Here is an 18,233-nt window from a genome sequence, read left to right as displayed (position 1 = left end):
CGGAAGTGAGAGAAAAGTGTTTATTACGTTTGAAATATGGATATTTTTCTCACAAAAACCCATGGATTCGCTACAGGGGGGCTTTATTCATCCCTCGGAGCTGTGTGAGGCACGTTTTATTATGAATGCGCGAGCTTTATTTGACGACTTGTGGACTGTTCAACTGCAACACCCACCGAGTGCCATTAAACAGTTTGAAAGATCAAAGACAATTTTTAATATAACTCTGACTGGATTCGTCTGAAAGAAGAAAGTCATATACACCTAGGATGCTTCGAGGGTAAGTACAACACAAGCGAATTTTCATTTTTGGGTGAAATAACCCTTTAAAGGTCCCATGACATGCTGCTTTTTGGATGCTTTTATATAGGCCTAAGTGGTCCCTAGTACTGTATCTGAAGTCTCTTTCCCGAAATTCAGCCTTGGTGCAGAATTTCAGCCACTACGAGCCAGTCCCACAAAGGGGGAGGGGGCGTGTTACTCTCTACACTGCACTCAACCGGAGGCATTCCTACACTTTCAGTCAGAGGAGACATGAAAAACAGCGCATACCACAGGAACGGTATAACGGAAAATATTAGTGGTTTTGAAACAGTGACATTTTCAAATCGCGGTATACCTTGAAACCAGTAATCGGCCCATGCCTAATTACCACATGGTTACTTCATTTATATACCATATTGTGCTATAATGTTAGTGTGGTCTAAATTATTCACACTGTGTTAAGATTTGTCATACTGTCTATCCCTAGTAATCATTTGAAAAATTGTTGAAAAACCCATGTTCAAAAGTTAATTTAAATAAAATATTCCTGCATTTACCCAGCCCCAGTGAGCATCAGCAAAACTTTCACACACACATTTTCAAATCAACGCACGATACAAGTCAGCCATGGAGGTGAAAAAAAATGGCAGCTGACACAATCTGCAGCTGCGAAATCAGCCAGCAGGTGGCGCATGATTGTGCTGGAGATCAAAGCAGGCAGGGTTCTGAGTCATAGTGATCAGAGAGGGCTCAGTCAGACACTGCTCTAGTCAATGGATCGGCTCTAGTGGGAGGAAACAGAGAGGGGAAGAGAGGGCAAAACAGAGGGAGGAAGGGGGATCAAGAAACGCCGTCTTAGTCAAGCTGCTATATGGCGAAAAACGGCTGCAAGATGGTGTGACGGCTCGACCTCGCCTCCTGCTTCTTTAACTGAGATCTTAAAGACGCTTGTCAGAAACAAACATATGCAGAAAGCGTGACTAATAAAAATCGATGTGCCCAAAGAAACGCTTTCATTCGGAACTGGCTGCATTTTTTTTATAGATCATCATAGGAATATGATTTATAACAATGTCCATGCTGACATTAAAAATCAGAAGACCATATAATACAATATTACGGCTGGGTATCGTTCAAAATTTTTCGATATCGATACCGATACCTTGACTTCGATACCGGTTCCTGAACGATACTTTTTTCGATCTTGCGTTCAGTCAATAAAAATCGAATAGTTCTTAATTTGTTTGAGAACTGAGAAAGACCATACCATATAGTCGTGGCCACATAACCACCTCCGGGAGTGCATTATTTCTCTAATAATTTTAACGCCCTGTAGTCCCAACCACACATCAAGACATTGTTCAGATCATTTGTTTCAAGACATTTGACATGTTTCCGTCCTGAAATCTCGTGTGGGTTGAACTAATTTTTTTACGCACCTCATCCCAAACCTTCCGTTGCAAATTCCAAAACGTCATTTTAGAGCTGATAACAGAGGCTTGAGCCATTGATATGCAGGCTAACGCAGTTATTAATGCAGTCTAATGCGGTTATTAGAGAGAGGGAGAGAGAGAGATTAAGTGCGTGTGAATACCTGCGTCTATGCGTCTCTCAGCAGCGTTCAGCAGCAGCGTCTACTAATAGCGAATCTTTAAGTTAAACTCCTTCATGAACCTCGCTACTGAGAAATGTCATGTAGCTTTTCAGCTGCGAAACTATTTTACTGATAAATTCGCGGTGCAGCGCTGACAAGAAGTTTCTGTTCGCGTCTCCGCGTGTGTGCGTCTGTGAGAGAGACTGGGAGAAAGAAAGCGTGATTTCCGTAGCCTACATAAAAAAGGTGGAAGACATGGAAATAGTTTGTCATTTTTTACCCTATTGTTTGTTATATTTATTTGCTCAATGTCTTGAGCAATGCGTAAATCCGGCCCTGTTAGACGGCAATCGGAAGTTATTACAAACACTCGATGGTGGTTTAAAGTGAGTTTTGAGTAAAAGCGGAATATAAATCTTATTTATTGTCTTATGCATGATGCTACAGTTTGCATGAATGGTCACATAACACGCGCTTTCGGTCGTGTAACGTTAGTATCAGAGCTGTAGGCTCTGGTTAGTATGAACGGACATCTGCATATGATCGGAGCTCCACGCGGACCGACTGTGCAGACCGATCGGTGTATTACAGTACCACGAGAGCTAAAGAGAGCAGACTGCTCCGTGCGCTTTCGAATCGCTCTCGCGGATGATCGATCTGCGCCGCACCTCTAGTCGAACACACCGGCTAGTGCTGCAGGCTTATTGGCTCACTGACGCTGATGAGATTAACCCCTTAGGTATCGAAATTTGGTACCGAACGACAAGACGTTTTTCGATACTCGATGGTATCGAGGCAATACGGTCGGTGCCTAAAAAGTATCGAACTCGATACCCAGCCCTATACAATATAACATAATATTCTTTCTATAATAAAATACTCTCAACTATTTGACCCTCAACTTTTATTTTATTTTAGTTTTAAGTTTGTTTTTTAATGTTAAAATATTACGATTTATAAATATATATATAAATAAGGTATAAATAAATATCCATAATACTGCTAAAATATATATTAATCATCAAAATACATAATGCTTCTCATTAAGAACTGGCTCCACTTTTATAGAATATCATAGGCATATGATTTGTAATAATGTCAATGATGATATACATCAGAAGACCATGTAATACAATTTAATATTCATACAATACGGTCAACTAGTTGACCCACAATATTTATTTTGAAAATTTCTTTTTAGCTTTTTAATTTTAAAATTACTATTCATAAGTGTATACAGATCATATATAAAAAATACATAAAATGTTTACAATATATATTAATATTTAACATTAGAATACATTGAAAGGCTTCTCATCCAGAACTGACACCATAAAACAATATTCAAATAGTTGACCTTCAACTTTTTTTTTTAAAATAAATTGTCTAAAATTTTTGTTTAACTCACTCGTGGAAACGAGTGTTAGAACCCCTCAAACTACATGCAACTCCGTTAACTCAGTCCTTCAATTTTCTGAGCCGTATATGTGTGTGTGTGTGCATATGTGTGTTTTAGTTTAGGTTTTATGTAAATTTAGAATAGCAAATAAATTCATGTTTCATTTATAAAGAATCATTGTTGGTGTCATATAATTTCAAGGTTAAAACTGTTGCCAAAAAGATCCTTGCTTGCTACCTAGCTCGTAGCGTACTATTAATAATTACCTCTAAGAGCTTACATAATTGTGTTAACCCATGGCCAGGTAAAACACATATTTGATTTGTTAAAATATACTGATGTCACGGCTCGCTGGACGATCCTTGATTTAAAGTGTAACATAACAGGTTTGAAATCGGTTTAATCAGGTGGACTTTGAATATTCAGATCCGAGTCCTATCAAAACCTGAATGAATTAATAATAATTAATTCCCTACAGTTAAAATTAAGTAATCAAAGTCATTACATATATATATATGATAATTCATGTGTTATATTTATATGAATTGCATTCATTAGTCTTTTTAAATGAACTAGTTAATAAATGTCTGAAAAAACTGATAAAATATATATTATATAACATTAGAATATGATTTGAGTACAATTAATATTTATAAAATTAATATTATATCAAATGTTATTCAGAACAAATTACTTTTATGAACTAGTTATTTTAAAAGACCAATGAATGTCCAATCTTCTTCTCCAAAAGTAGTAAAAGAATCATTAAGGAATTGTATTTAGAATCATTAAAATTCCTCACAAACACCTGCAAAAGAGTTACACCTAAATCAAAGCATGAGGGAATCGGAGAGAAAGCGAGAGAAATCCGCAGGCTGGAAGCGCATGTGCATCCCCCGTCCAAGTCCAACAGGAATGTGACATACAGGGTTGAAATGTGACAGCAAGGCTGTAGGTCCCACACACAGCAGTATGCACACACTGCACTAGTGTGTACATGTGCATGCATGCAACACGTATAGCAGGCCGCACAAATGAACGTGTGGCACATCACGTGGAAAAGGGGGCATAAACCGAAATAAAACGAAGCAAACAATGAAAGACAGACAGGATAAAATGCAGACAGACAGACGGGGGAGACTTGCACAGACAGTTGTGTTGTGGCCGTTGTCTAACACCACATCTCAATTACTGCCTTTCTTTCTATTAATAGAACGATTCCAACAATAGCCCAGCCCGCTGGTCAGACATAATACAACTCATGCCCCTCTGGGTACAATAGTTGAGAACACATACAGCCTCCACTGTCGTAATGCCAAGCAGAAGAGACAGCTATAGCTGCAACCGAGTATATTTAGGCCTGCATTCCAAATCCAGCCTCAACACAAGTGGAATTCTAGAATTCGAACGGCCGTACGGCAGGAAGTTCATGAAATTCTAGTTGCGTGTCAAAGTCTGCCAACAGTTGCAGAGGTTCTAGCTTGGCACAGTGTATAGCAGACTTTTAACATCTATCACAAACTTTCAAGCGCATTTTCAGTCTTAAAAACACAAGATGGATATTAGTGCACATACATTTTATTTTGAGTTGTTCTAAGTATGCAGTGCAGATATGATTAGGCACCAACTTCCAATAAAAAAAAATTTAAAAAAAGTAAAAACACTTCAAGCAGTAAATGGATGGTCTGGCCACACACACACACACACACACACACACACTTTTAACATCTATCACAAACTTTCAAGCGCATTTTCAGTCTTAAAAACACAAGATGGATATTAGTGCACATACATTTTATTTTGAGTTGTTCTAAGTATGCAGTGCAGATATGATTAGGCACCAACTTCCAATAAAAAAAAATTAAAAAAAAGTAAAAACACTTCAAGCAGTAAATGGATGGTCTGGCCACACACACACACACACACACAATGTATCACATGAGTCATATGACTTGGCCAACACAGAATTTCTGTTCAGCTCCCTTTATTTATTATATAAAGTATGCAGCTCACTCACACTTAAAGCAAATCACTGCAGTAAAATGCCAAGTGAAGCAAGTAAAAAAATAAAAAATAATTAAAACTTTTTATACATCATCTGTCCCATCAACTATCTTTACCCTCAAAATATAGCCCTGAAATATTGCTCATTAAGAATTTGCATAAAAAGCACAATTATTAAAATCTCATAGATTTTTGATGGAGCTAATTGCTTTATTATTACCTACAATATTGCACCTTCCTAAACGCCACCCAAAGCAACTGTATTCATACTTTCTTGACTGCTAACAATATGGTAAGTGAATAATAAAAAAATTCATAAATCAAAACCAATTACTACTTAAAGTTCCTGTGGCTCAGTGGTAGAGCATTGCGTTAGCAGCGCAAAAGGTCGTGGGTTCAATTCCCAGGGAACACACATACTGGTAAAAAATGTTTAGCCTGAATGCACTGTAAGTCGCTTTGGATAAAAACGTCTGTTAAATGCATACATTAATTATTATTATAATTATTACTTATTATAAAAATATTGAAATGATTAAGATGGTATCAATAATATTGCAGCAATGAGTATGACTGGATATAACTGCTTAATTACGATTACTACACATTATATTGCTTTTTTTTCTAAATTGCCGTTTTTACACTTTCCCTACTTAAAAGGCACAATTCTCTGAAAATGTGGTTTTTGAATTACTTATCCACTGATGTTGTTCGTCAAAAATCAAAAAATTTGTTTTTGAAACATTTCAAACTCCCCAACACAAATTCAAAACACTGTTTAAATGCCAAACATATCAGAAACATTTACCCATATATTGTCTCTGCTGCTCTCTTTAAACAAAGTTATACCAACCAAGTTACAAAAAATGACTGTCTACAACTGTGGAGATATTTGTTTGATCCTCAGCACCTTTTCAGTTTTCAAATGCGTTCTGGATTGAACAGAAGAGTTTGAGCTAAACAGCTGTTCTGGGGGAAACGCTGATGGCACCATCTAGTCGTTTATCCAGAGGAAAGGTCCAAAATATGCTTTTTTTTTTTGGTGGGTTGCTCTGTTTAAGCAGTCACAATGCTAAAAATTATCCAGACCAACCAAAATTATCCAGGCAAATAGTATCCCAACCAAACAAAATCTTTAATGATAATCAGCACTTAATTATTAGATTTAATTATGAACTATGTATTAAACAATCTTTTTAGCAAGTACCGTTAAGTTGAAGTGATTTGCAGTCAACAAATGCAATTTAAACAAATGCATTAACCATTTACAGTATGTTTTATATAAAAGCTAATAAATTATAAATACGCAATTGTCTGTCCAAAAAAGAAAATTATTAAAACATTTCTGCAACTAAACAATTGAGTACTATTATTAATAATTAAAAACGAAAATATTTACATTTACAACAGACCACAACATGGAGCATTTAACATTAAGTAGAAATAAATACAAATACTAAAAAATGAATAGCTGATTTAACAGTTTTTTCTTTAAAAAATGAAATAAAAAAATAAAGCAATTTCACTTTATAGATAAACAAGAAAAGCCAAGAAAAAACATGCAAAGGGAATAAACTATTCACAGAGAGAAGAGTGAGCCGATGTATTAGCATGAAAAAGCTGATAATATCCTCATCGCTTACTAATCTGGTTAATGTTACAGCTCATCTAGTTAACAGTAGAGTATTAAGAGTGTTTATTAGGCAGCTTCGAAAAAAATATTTGAATCTTTTTCTTTTCTAAGAATGGCTTAACTTGAAGTGCTGTAAAAAAAATTTTGGAAAAAAATATTATTTTAAGGTACTTTATGATATGTTGCCATACGGCAACAGCATACAATAGTGGATCTAACTTAGAATAAGTGTAAGCTTACTTATAATTAATATTTTTCCTCAGAAATGTTGTTTGTGTTGAGGAAATGAACACAAAGAGTATGTTGCCATATGGCTACACCATGCGGTAGAGGGTTAAGAGTGTGGATTAGGCAGCTTCCGGGGCCAATACGGCAAACACTGTTTAGGCTCAGTGTGAACCGCTTGTGTGTGCGTGGCACGATACGGTACAGAAGATATCTAGCAGCAAGCCTTTCAGAAACAACAGTGGCATTCAACAACAAACGTTTATTGTTTAAATAAAGCAGCTGCATTGGTTGTGCCTGTTTTCATTTGATCTCGTTAAAAAAATTAAAACGTGGCATCTCATAGAATCGGTCAGATTTGAAGTTCAGCATTTTATGAAAAAAAAAAAAAGCTAGCTATATTTATCTCTCCAAATGTGTTAAATTGTGAATTAATCTATAGCCTCCGCCGTATTTTCTCTCTCTAACATGTGAACGCACACACACTTCTGTAAGTTTGCAATGCCAGAGTAAGGAAGCAGCAGAAACCCAGAGAGAGGGAGCGGTGGAAGAGAAAGAAAAGAGAGAAGGCTGTGTCTGACATTACAGCGGCGCTCCAAAAATAGCTCACTGGCGCCCTGGCCTCCAGCTCGGTTGTCATAGCGACAGAACCACAGGCGCTATAAATAGACTATCAGCTCCAAATCTTGTGTGACTGGAGAGAGGCCAGAGAGAGGGAGAGACAGACAGAAAGAGAAAGAGTGAAGAGAGAAAGAAAGACAGAGGGAGTGGAGCAAGAGAGGGAGAGAGAGAGAGAGAGAGAGAGAAGGAGGAGGGAAAGGTGGAGAAAGGCCAGTCAGAAAAAGAGAGAATGAGAGAAAAAACAGGTCTGGTTTCGCAAAAGAGGGATGGGGGAAGAAAAGAGAGAGAGAGAGAGACAGAAAGAAACATGGCGGATGGTTTAGGAATTTTCTCTCCATGTTCTGGGCTTAAGTTTAGGAACTGTGGGACAAGCAAGAATGCTACGTTTATCTGGTTTACAAAAAAGAAAACGACAGAATGTTTGTAGACAATATTTTTGTGTTCGTTAATGAAACAATCTTACCCTCTGAAACGCATTCAAGAAAGCATGCAACATTTCTTTGGTTTCGGAAAAATAGAAATCTTATAGAAAGTGGTAAATGGCTTTTCACACTGCGCTTAACCCTGGGTTATCATCGTTCTAAACACTGCTTTTAACCCTGGGTAAAGGAACGTTTCACACATGTAATTTAGAAGGAGGGTTAGCCCACATTGCGGTGCCAACCTTGTACAGTGTGAAACGGAGCAGTGCTAGAATGTTACTGCTGGATGCTTGGCAACAGACCACCAATCAGAAATTGAACAGCGTGGCTCATCACATTGGTAACAGGATCTGCACATTGTGTAAACAATACAGAGTTTGAGGGAAAAATAAGAAATGTCAAACGACGAAAAACGTGTCAATTGAAGTGAGGAGGAGACATTCTTACAGTTAAAATATGTTCAACCCAAATTGAATGGCACAGTATTTAGGGAACTGACTGACAAATTAGCCAAGGCTGGATATCAATGAATGGCCGGTTAGCTATGCAACAGACACATGTAAGTGTTGGGACATACAGTTTATCTCAAATAGGTAAACAATTGTGAACTTTAAAAATGGACTAGCTGCTTCATTCTTCTTTCATCACAAATATTTTACCCCTCTATGTATCATTTGGTCTATTTCTAAGCAGTTTAACATATGTTAGAAGTAGTGAACCACAGTGCAAACTGTGGAAATCCCAACTCCAAAGAGTTGAGCAATGGTCCTGTACTCTGCGTTTGTTGCTAGGCGCCACAATGTAATTGCGACTCTCCGTTCCGCATCAATAGCATCTCGTAGAGAAGTGTTGATTTTCGTAATGTGGTCTTTCAAAGCGTTTACTAAACACATAAAAGTTTGTCATCCAAAAGTGGCGTATCCAGTCGTAAACCAGCCAAGGAGGACCTACGTGGCGACATTTTTTAACTGACAGGATAACTGACGCGAGAAAAGCCATGTAAACAGGTTGCATGCTGCGTTCGTCCAATCAGTGAAACTGCAGGGCTTCAGACAAAAAAAAAAATTCACTTAAGGAGCCACTGGCTCCTATAAGAAACAAAATTAGGCACCAAATAATATGAAATTCACACATTAACAGAACACAGCATACAGACTAAAGATCTTGATAAGAAGAAGCCTTATTAGTATTGATTATAAATGAGAAATACACAGCTGACAGCTTTACCTGTTGTAGTTTGTTCAAGTTGTGCACAAACTAGACACTAGAGCCCGACCGATATATCGTTTTGCCGATATTATCGGCCGATATGAGCCTGTCGCCGATATACCGGTATCGGCTGCATTTTTTTTTTCAGAACATATAACGCAGATAAAATGCTCGAAATTATGTAATTACTTAGTTTGTCCAGCAGAGCGCTATTGTTTGCTACTGGCGACCTGGATGAAACTCTTTAAAGCTTAAAGTCTATGGAAAACCATTGAAACTTTGAACGGCATATATATATAGTACCAGTCAAATGTTTGGACACACGAATGGGAAAGTGTCCAAACTTTTGACTGGTACTGTACTATAATATACACAAAGAATATCGGCCGATATATCGATATCCTTTTTTTACGCCCTAATATCGGTATCGGGCCAAAAAAACCCATATCGGTCGGGCTCTACTAGACACTGCTTTTCTGCACTTTTACGCACATCTCTATCGTTTTCAATCTCGATTATGCTGCAACAACTGGACCCTGCTCTTTTAGCAGGTGTTCCGTCAACGCAGAGATGAGGACTGTTTGAAAGTCTTTTTTCCCACTAAAACTAAAGCGCGTCATCTCAGTTTATTACATCAACATAACAAAAGATGTGATCGCAAAACAAGCAGGAAAAAAGGCATTACATGCAAATTTTTAAGTTATATACATGTACATTTATATAGTCGCCAGTGGCGATCTCAGCAAAAATATCACTCGCAAATGTTTTATTTTTATTTTTTTTGGTCGCAAATCCAACAGTTTTAGTCGCAGTCTGGAGCCCTGCACTGACGCTGCAAATACGCAAATAAGGACTTTAACCTGGGGTTTAGGAATGTGCAGTGTGAAACAGCAGCTTATGATTGATTACCCAGTATTAACATTTAGCGTAAAGTATAAGCAGTGTGAAACGTGAAGCAAGATAACCCAGGATTCTGTTTACCCTGGGGTTTAGAATGACCCAGGGTTAACTATTTCAAGTGTGAAAAGCCCTTCTGAAAACAGGCAGTCATAATTAAACATTTCTTTACATTTAGGGAATGCACATCAGGAATGCAACATATCTCTGGATTACAAAAAAGGGGGGAAAAAAGTATTTTACTTTTTTCTGAAAACAGATAAACCTAATGAAACTTTTTTTTTTTTACCATGCACACACAAGGTTTCTCTGGTTTACAAAATTATAGCACCTCCAAGAAAATATATATATATTTAGTACTACACACAATTTAACTGGGGGAAAATTTTTATTAATTAACAAACATGTCTAATAAATAAATAAATGTCCATGCATTGGATTTACGCTTAAAAAATATTTATTTTTCTGTAATAATCTGTATTTAATCTGTAATAATTCTTTTTCTGAAAACAGCATAACCCTAATGATTTTTTCAGCTCTATGCACAAGAAATAATGCAGTAAACGTTTACAAATTTAGAAAGCTCTGTTGTTTCTTTTTCTTTTTAATTTTCTCTGAAAACCCTAAACCCTTCTTTCATTATGCTAACGAAATGCGAACAAGCAAGAATATTCCTCTGCTTTACAAAAATATAGAAAGCTCCAAGAAATGACTGTCCACATTAAACACACATGCTTTCTGTAATAACATCACCCTAAAGAAAAATGTCTTTGTTTTCTCTATTTAAACACTTCTTACACACCTGAATAGTTGCAGGCAGGTGCGCTTGATACAGGAAATAATGCTAAAGAAAAAAAAATCCTGCATTCTGCTGTAGCCAGCAAGAAATCCAATATTTACTGAGGTAGCAACATTTCAGTCATGAAAGCTTTGTCAAGAATAAAAAAAAGTCCATGCACTTAATTTGCATTTACAAAATGTAAACAGACAGGAACACAGCATTTATCTGTTTTATGGAAATATATATGGAAATATATGGAATTGGAAAATTTATGGAAATATAGGAAGCATGTAAAAACATCAAAAACCTTTTCTTCTTTTCTCAATACACTAAACTAACGCAAAAAAAAAAAAATGCAAAAGAGCAGAAATACAAACATTTCAGTCATGAGACCTGTGTCAGGAATTAAAAAAAAAAAATCATGCACTTGATCTGCATTTACAAAATGTTAGCAGGAAGGAACGCAACATTTCTCTTTCATGGAAATATATGGAATTGGAAAGTTTAGGGAAATATAGAAACGCTTCTTTTCTCAGGACACTGAATTTATGCAAACAAAATGCAAAAAAGGAGGAATACAACATTTCTTTAGCGTATGAAAACAGAGAAAATACCATAACAGAAAATATTGCTTTATACACACACGTTTGCCCTGAGAACACTATAACCCCAAGTAAACGTTTCTTATTCTCTAGCTTACAAAAATAAAGAAAGCTTGTAGAAACATAGTTAGCTTACTTCAGTAATACATAAACTTGCTTCCTCTGAAAACAGCATAACCCTAATGAAACTATTCTCATAGTTTTTTCAATCTCAGCCATTTTCTGTCACTGCAGTGACGCTACTAGGAAGAACTAGTCAGGAGATGGTGGGGGGGGAATTGTTGTGTTTGTCTCGATAACATTATTGAGCCCACAATACTGCTGTGGCACGAACGTACAAAGAAACGGAGGTGAATGAAAACACAAACGCATGCACACTTTCAATATGGACACCTGGCCATGTGACAGGAAGAGCCTTGAAAACGCTCAGAAAAATGAGCTCCTAACAGGACGAGCGGTTGACAACGCTGGTTTCTTGCTGAACGCGTGTACGTGCGTGTGTGCGCTTGAAACAGCAATGTCATTCTCCTCTGTCCCTCTTTGCAGTCTGGAAGGTTGGGAGTTGCCCTCCAAACCCTCGTAAATAGTCACCATTATCACTTCAAGCTAATTTTTCTCCTTCAAAAGGAGAGATGCATTATTTGCGATACTTTTGCGATTGCCTCTCTCAAACTGTCTCCCTCCTGCTGCAAGTGAGTGAACCAGTGAGTTAAAAATAGCTCTCTCTCTCTTTCTCCGCTCTACGTTTACATAAGCGTGCAGTGGGGAGGCCACTTCCGGTCTAAACGGCTCAGGCCAGTGTCTGATCCACAACAACCACCAGTGACTGTGGGAGAGGAGAGGACAGGACACACACACACACAAACACACACACAGGCGCCACAATGCAGGAAACCTTTCAATGTATACCCAACATTCATACCTCCATGTCTTCTGAAAACGTCTATCTGTCTAGCACTCATCTGTCTCCCTTTCTGCACTCATCGCAATTCTATTTCCCTCCCTCTTGAGTGCATAAATCAGTCCGATACATGCAACGTGCTACGAAAGTCACACAAACAAGTCAAGCGAGTCGAGTGCAACCGATCTGACCAACAAGTACAAGAATATTCCAAAGCTTTAAATGTTCAAATACTAATAATTTCGCACAATTAAAACGCAATTCAAACCCAGCATTTAAAAGAAACCAAATACTCACTACTGTGCACAGTCGATCAGTTGATATTCATTGGATCTTTCGAAGCAAGCTCTCACCCCTTCATCCTGCCACAGGGTCTTTGTGTGTTCATAAAATTCCTGTTGGGAAGACAAGTGGAAGAGAGGAAAAACTCATAAACTAGCTGTCGGAATCCAGACAAATCTTTTACACCTCGGTAGTTTGGGTGCATATCATTTTTTAAACCGGTTTGTGAGTTTTGCACACTCTCTTTAATGCATGCTAACCTGTATAAAAAATAAAAAAAACACCACTGATTGGTCCATTACAGATTCTGGACAACCAATCGGGAATTTGATTCGAGATTTCTGCATGCAAGGATCCCATATTCTGGTTTAAATTCAGATTCAATAAAATGAATTGATTCCTCAATGGTTCTATTAACACATTTTAGTAATTCTGAAGTGTCTAGTGTCAATATTCAGATTTCAACAGAACAGTAATGATCAAAAATTAATTGTATCGAATTACTGGGGACAAAAAATGTAGGATAGTTTTTCAAATGAGCAATGTCATATGACTCGTGTCTGCGAATACATCACAAGAAGGTGTTTACAACTAAAAAATTATCGTTTTCAAACCCAAAGGAGGAATCCTGTGTCTGACTTAGGATTTCATCAACTCTTGATGAACCATAGAGGCCACGAGGGAACAAACATAAAGATGAATCAACTGTGCAAAAAAAGATATAAAGCCAAATTTAAATGATAGTTTACAAGCTGTAGAGGACAACCTGGTGGTAGATATTAACATTATACACATCAACTCGGCTCTTTTGCTGTCTCCTTTCTGATTACATACATAAACACCAAACAATGTACGCAGTTCATGTATAACAAAAGCCACATTTATGGAGTTCAAGACAGAACTAAACGATTCTGACCGCCCACTGCAATCCAGATGTGGTGGTGAAGCATGAATGAGCGTTTGAAATGAAAAACTTCCAATCTGATCCAATACAACATGAAGCGGGACACACCTTGCAAAGCTGTTTATATGTGGTAGCATGAACCTGAACAGCAAACGGGTCGGTGCACACCGCACGGGACAAAGGAGGACCGGCCCGTGGTCCCGACAGGGAACAGGGCTTTGTCTCACTTGATCTTTGTTGATGTGCTTAGAAATGGTAGCGTTCACTTTGGCACAGCTCCTTTAAAAAGGAGTGCCACTACGCTTTTAAATGTGTAGGACAAGAGCCACACACTTGAGAATCCCACCACCCACCAGCTCTCACTGCTCTTACCTTAAATATTTATTTTGTGGGTATCTGAATTTTTGTAACCGTTATATTGTAATATATAAGACACTGTCTTGCATATGCTATTATGTAAGCAAATATTTTATTGTTAAAAATAAATTAATTCTTTACACAAAACATTACCTGGTTTACAACAAATATTAAAATTAGGCCTTAATTATATTTAAAAATATTTTATACAAAACGTTGATACTCTAAAGTTGATCAGCAATTACAAGCAAAAACAACATCAAGCTAAAAAAATAAAATAAAAAGTACTAATATAAAAATATTAAGTAATATACATATTTTAAAAAACTAAATTACAGAATGTGAAATGTAAAGCTGAAGCTGCTGTAAAATAATGATTGGTAGTTAAGGAATGTTCACTGTATAGAACGTTTACCAGATGCGTCAGTGAAATAAACAACATAAGTGCGGCACGTCAGACAATAGTTTTCAGTGCATAAACATGGTTCGAAACTATAAAAGCAATTCAATTTTTTTTCTACAACATGCTTAAGGTAGGACTGGGCAATATAAAGAATATTTAAGAGTTTTCAATTAAGCAATGTATGAACAATATGTATTTAAAAAGTATGAGAACATTAAGACATACATTGTAACAGTGCTTCAAATTTAAACTTTAGTAGCGAAAAACAGCAGTAGAGTGGGTCATTTAAATTCACTTCTGTGAATGTTTAAATCATGTTTCAAAAGATTGATTTGATAAAAAAAAAAAAGCTTCTGATTGAACTAATTGTTTCCATCATTTAAAGTTGATCATGGGAGTCTTCATTTGGTATTTAATACGACAGTAAAATATATATGTAGGTTTAAACTGCTGTGCATTATTATATAAATAAAAATGACTAATACTAAAAGTATGGAAAACAATGCCTTGATTTTTTTTTTAAAAGCCTTATTTTTACTGTTGCATGCACTTACTGAAGAAAATCATTTATAAATTAAATTATATAGTTTTATATTTCATATTTATTACATAAATAATATTGAGATGTATGATGACACGGTAAAAAAATAAATTTTTAGCTACTTTGCCCAGCCCTGGCGTACACCATTTCAGGTGAAAGTAAATGTTAAAACATGTTTAATGTGTGTGTGTTTTTTTTATTCATCTTGTCTACATCTTTCTCTCCATTTTAAAATTATGTTAATATGCTTCGCCAGTTTCCTCCTAGCTCGATAGCTTCACAGCTACAAGTTTTTTTTTAATGGAAATATTACAACTCAGCCATGTACCAGTGCTGACATAGCTGTCGTCCATAAACTTCAATGGGTCTTTATATCCTAAAGTGGCATGGCTGAGTTATAAATGTCAATAATTGCTTTTGCTTTTTATTTTTGTCTCTCGCTTGCAACACAATCAACTAGTCAGACTGGTTCCCAGCGGGCCCTGGGGCCACCGAGGATGAGAGAGAGAGAGAGAGAGAGAGAGAGGGTGGGGCAGTATCTTCTTTGTAGTAATGCTAAAACTAGAACCACTTCCTGCACTCAATACTGAAGTTTAACAGTTAACGATCAACCCCGAATCACGCAGCTCTCCTGGCAATCCTGTAGCTTACAGAAAAACCAGCTTCCTGCGTAACAGTCATTGTACGTCTATCCAGTTTTTAAGGTGTCAAAAATTCCAACTCATTGTATTTGTAATCTAATAATTCTAGTAATGTTTACGTAATGATGCAGGTAACTATTTAAAACAATGTCTAAACCAACTGGTGAGCTGTTTGTGTTCTCTATTTTTAAGTCCATAGGACCACCAAGTTTGAATCATTTGTAATTAAATCTTAAGCAGGCCCATTGGCGCAGGTCAGGGCGGCTCTCCACTCCCCTTTCCCTAGACACCGTGCACCTGTCTAGGTGATGAGGGAGCAGAGAGGTCCTGTGTGACAAGGTGTGTGGCTCAGGTGAGGCCCTCTTAAGGGAGAGTTTAGAGTTTATCACAAGTAATCAGTCGTAATGAACGCCACACCATTATACCTGAGAGTCACACGTTCACACACCCACATTTCCCTCAGGTGAGGCGCTTTTTCAATTCACCTATGTGTTGTCCCTAAGCAAAGAATAGCTGCTAATTATAATTGCACAAAGCACACAAGGCCCTACGACTGAGGAGAACCATCAAAACACGCACAGGCCCAACACAAACATCCACAACAGTGCGAAAACTAGATGCCCGAACGCTTTTTTTTTTTTTTTAGATGTACATACTACGCTCACACACTTCATCGCCATTTTTACCTTTATACTTCATCGGTCTTTATTAAAATGTCAAACTTTTCTTAACTAAATGCGTCTTGTGCATGTCCAGCTAAAAAAGGCGGAACGTAATAATGAGATTGTACACAGACTTTCATGGAAACAGAAACGAGGGTGATGGGGTGACCGAATAACTTTCTACTCACCGATGTGAATTCAAAGTCCTTCTGATTGGCTAAATTGAGGATGTAATCAATTCGAAACTTATTTGCGGGACAGGCTAACCGGACTGGAGGTACCAACACGGACATTGCCGTCACTATAGTCTGTAGAGGTAAAAAGACAATCAGAGTTTCAGTGCGTTCACATTTTTACATGTTTGATTACTGCTTCAACTCAACTCAAGAAGCTTCAACACTTACCTCTATAGCTTCTTTTATATTATTCTTGATGTCTTGAATTTTCTGTTTTTTCTCTCTGTAAAACAATAACGCTTGGCTACTTCAGATCGCTTCATTTTCAGGCAACATTAATGAAATAATTGTAATGTTGTAAATAGTATGAATTAAACAACTTACTGCTACTTTGGGGCGACAGTAAACTAAAATTTTATATCACAATGTGAAGTGATTTATAGTATGTCATGGTAATGCATTACTACAACAACAACAATTATTTTTGCTAGAAATTCAACAAAAAGGTTTTATGTTATTTTACATGGTTATCTATAATAATTAAATAACTGTGTTTTGAAGTTCGTGTTTGCATAATCCTGAGGTGAATACAAATGAAAAGTGGATCATCGCAATTAATTACTTGGTCTATTTTCTTCGTCTCATATTACATAAGACTGGAGTTAGAAACAAAAGACTTGTAAATTATATTATAAAACTGACAGTTCAATCTCTGAATTCTGATCAAATGAGCTGCATTTGCTTCAAATTGTTGCAAAATAGCCAAAATACAAACATGTGACCATACATAAACTGAATACTATATAAGATGCTTAAATTAGATAAAGTAGTCCTGCCCACTGTGCAAATATATTATCTACCTCAGCATTAATGTCTAACATTACGCAGCACATACCACCAGGCCCTAGCATTACTAATTCCTTTTTTCTTAACTTTTCCTGCTAATCATCAAATTGGAACTTGTTTTCCAGATGCTGCAATCACAATCTTTCTATTGACTAATTCATGCAACAATTATCTGCCTTGGTCTTATTTTAGCATCCAAATTTTAACCGATGTCGAAGTCCTGATGGTCCGTATTTCTGTAACCTCTGTAGTATTTCTGGACACCCTAACTACACTGATCGAGGACTAGATTATAGTATTGTAAATTATAGCAACTTAATCACAAAACTGGTTTCAGACCAGCTGCGAAGCATTTCATGATGGTAAATAGTGGTTAAACAGATCATAGTTGATCCGTACGGACCAAGCCCCACGGTTCGGCACGCATGTGATCCGCGAATTAATTGCAAAATTTAACCATAATAGATAACATAATAGAGTATAAGTTTATCATTTGTTCGTACTATAACCGTGATATGAAATTTTCATACCGTTACATCCCTAGTCTCAAGTGAATGAAAACAGCTGAGAAAGAAGTCGGATGTGATGTGTATCATTATATCGGATCCGTGCATCAGGTCTTAAAGGGACAGCGGCTTATGAATACTGCTGCTGTCATTAATCAAACAACAAAACAGCGGTGATAATCTATATTTAATTTATACAGTGAACACTATTTATTTTATCTATGCTTGTAAATTGTGTATTTGTTCTTTTTTTCCCCCTTTTTTTTCTGTTCACTTGCCTTTAATCACGTTTGAACTTTCTCAGACTATATTTTTTGCTGTGGTATATGAAGAAGTACTTAAAGTGTATGGAAAGCAAAGTCA

General features: G+C 36.8%; 1 protein-coding gene across 2 annotated transcripts in view; it reads right to left on the bottom strand.

Annotated features, from left to right (window-relative positions):
* The window catches only part of LOC107708144 (guanine nucleotide-binding protein G(s) subunit alpha-like), a 37,592-nt gene that overhangs the window by 6,739 nt on the left and 12,620 nt on the right, over nt 1-18,233 (bottom strand). For both annotated transcript variants that reach the window (XM_016512304.1, XM_016512305.1), the window contains exons 3-5: nt 16,747-16,801; nt 16,531-16,650; nt 12,850-12,947 (exon numbers count right to left, since the gene is read on the bottom strand). In XM_016512304.1, the coding sequence (XP_016367790.1) occupies nt 12,850-12,947; nt 16,531-16,650; nt 16,747-16,801 (273 nt within the window). The remainder of the gene's footprint in view (nt 1-12,849; nt 12,948-16,530; nt 16,651-16,746; nt 16,802-18,233) is intronic.

The sequence above is a fragment of the Sinocyclocheilus rhinocerous genome, unplaced genomic scaffold (genome assembly GCF_001515625.1).
Source record: "Sinocyclocheilus rhinocerous isolate Xijiao unplaced genomic scaffold, SAMN03320098_v1.1 scaffold113, whole genome shotgun sequence".
Lineage (NCBI taxonomy): Eukaryota > Metazoa > Chordata > Actinopteri > Cypriniformes > Cyprinidae > Sinocyclocheilus > Sinocyclocheilus rhinocerous.
Note: the sequence above shows the minus strand (reverse complement) of the source record. Positions and strands in the feature narration are given on the sequence as shown.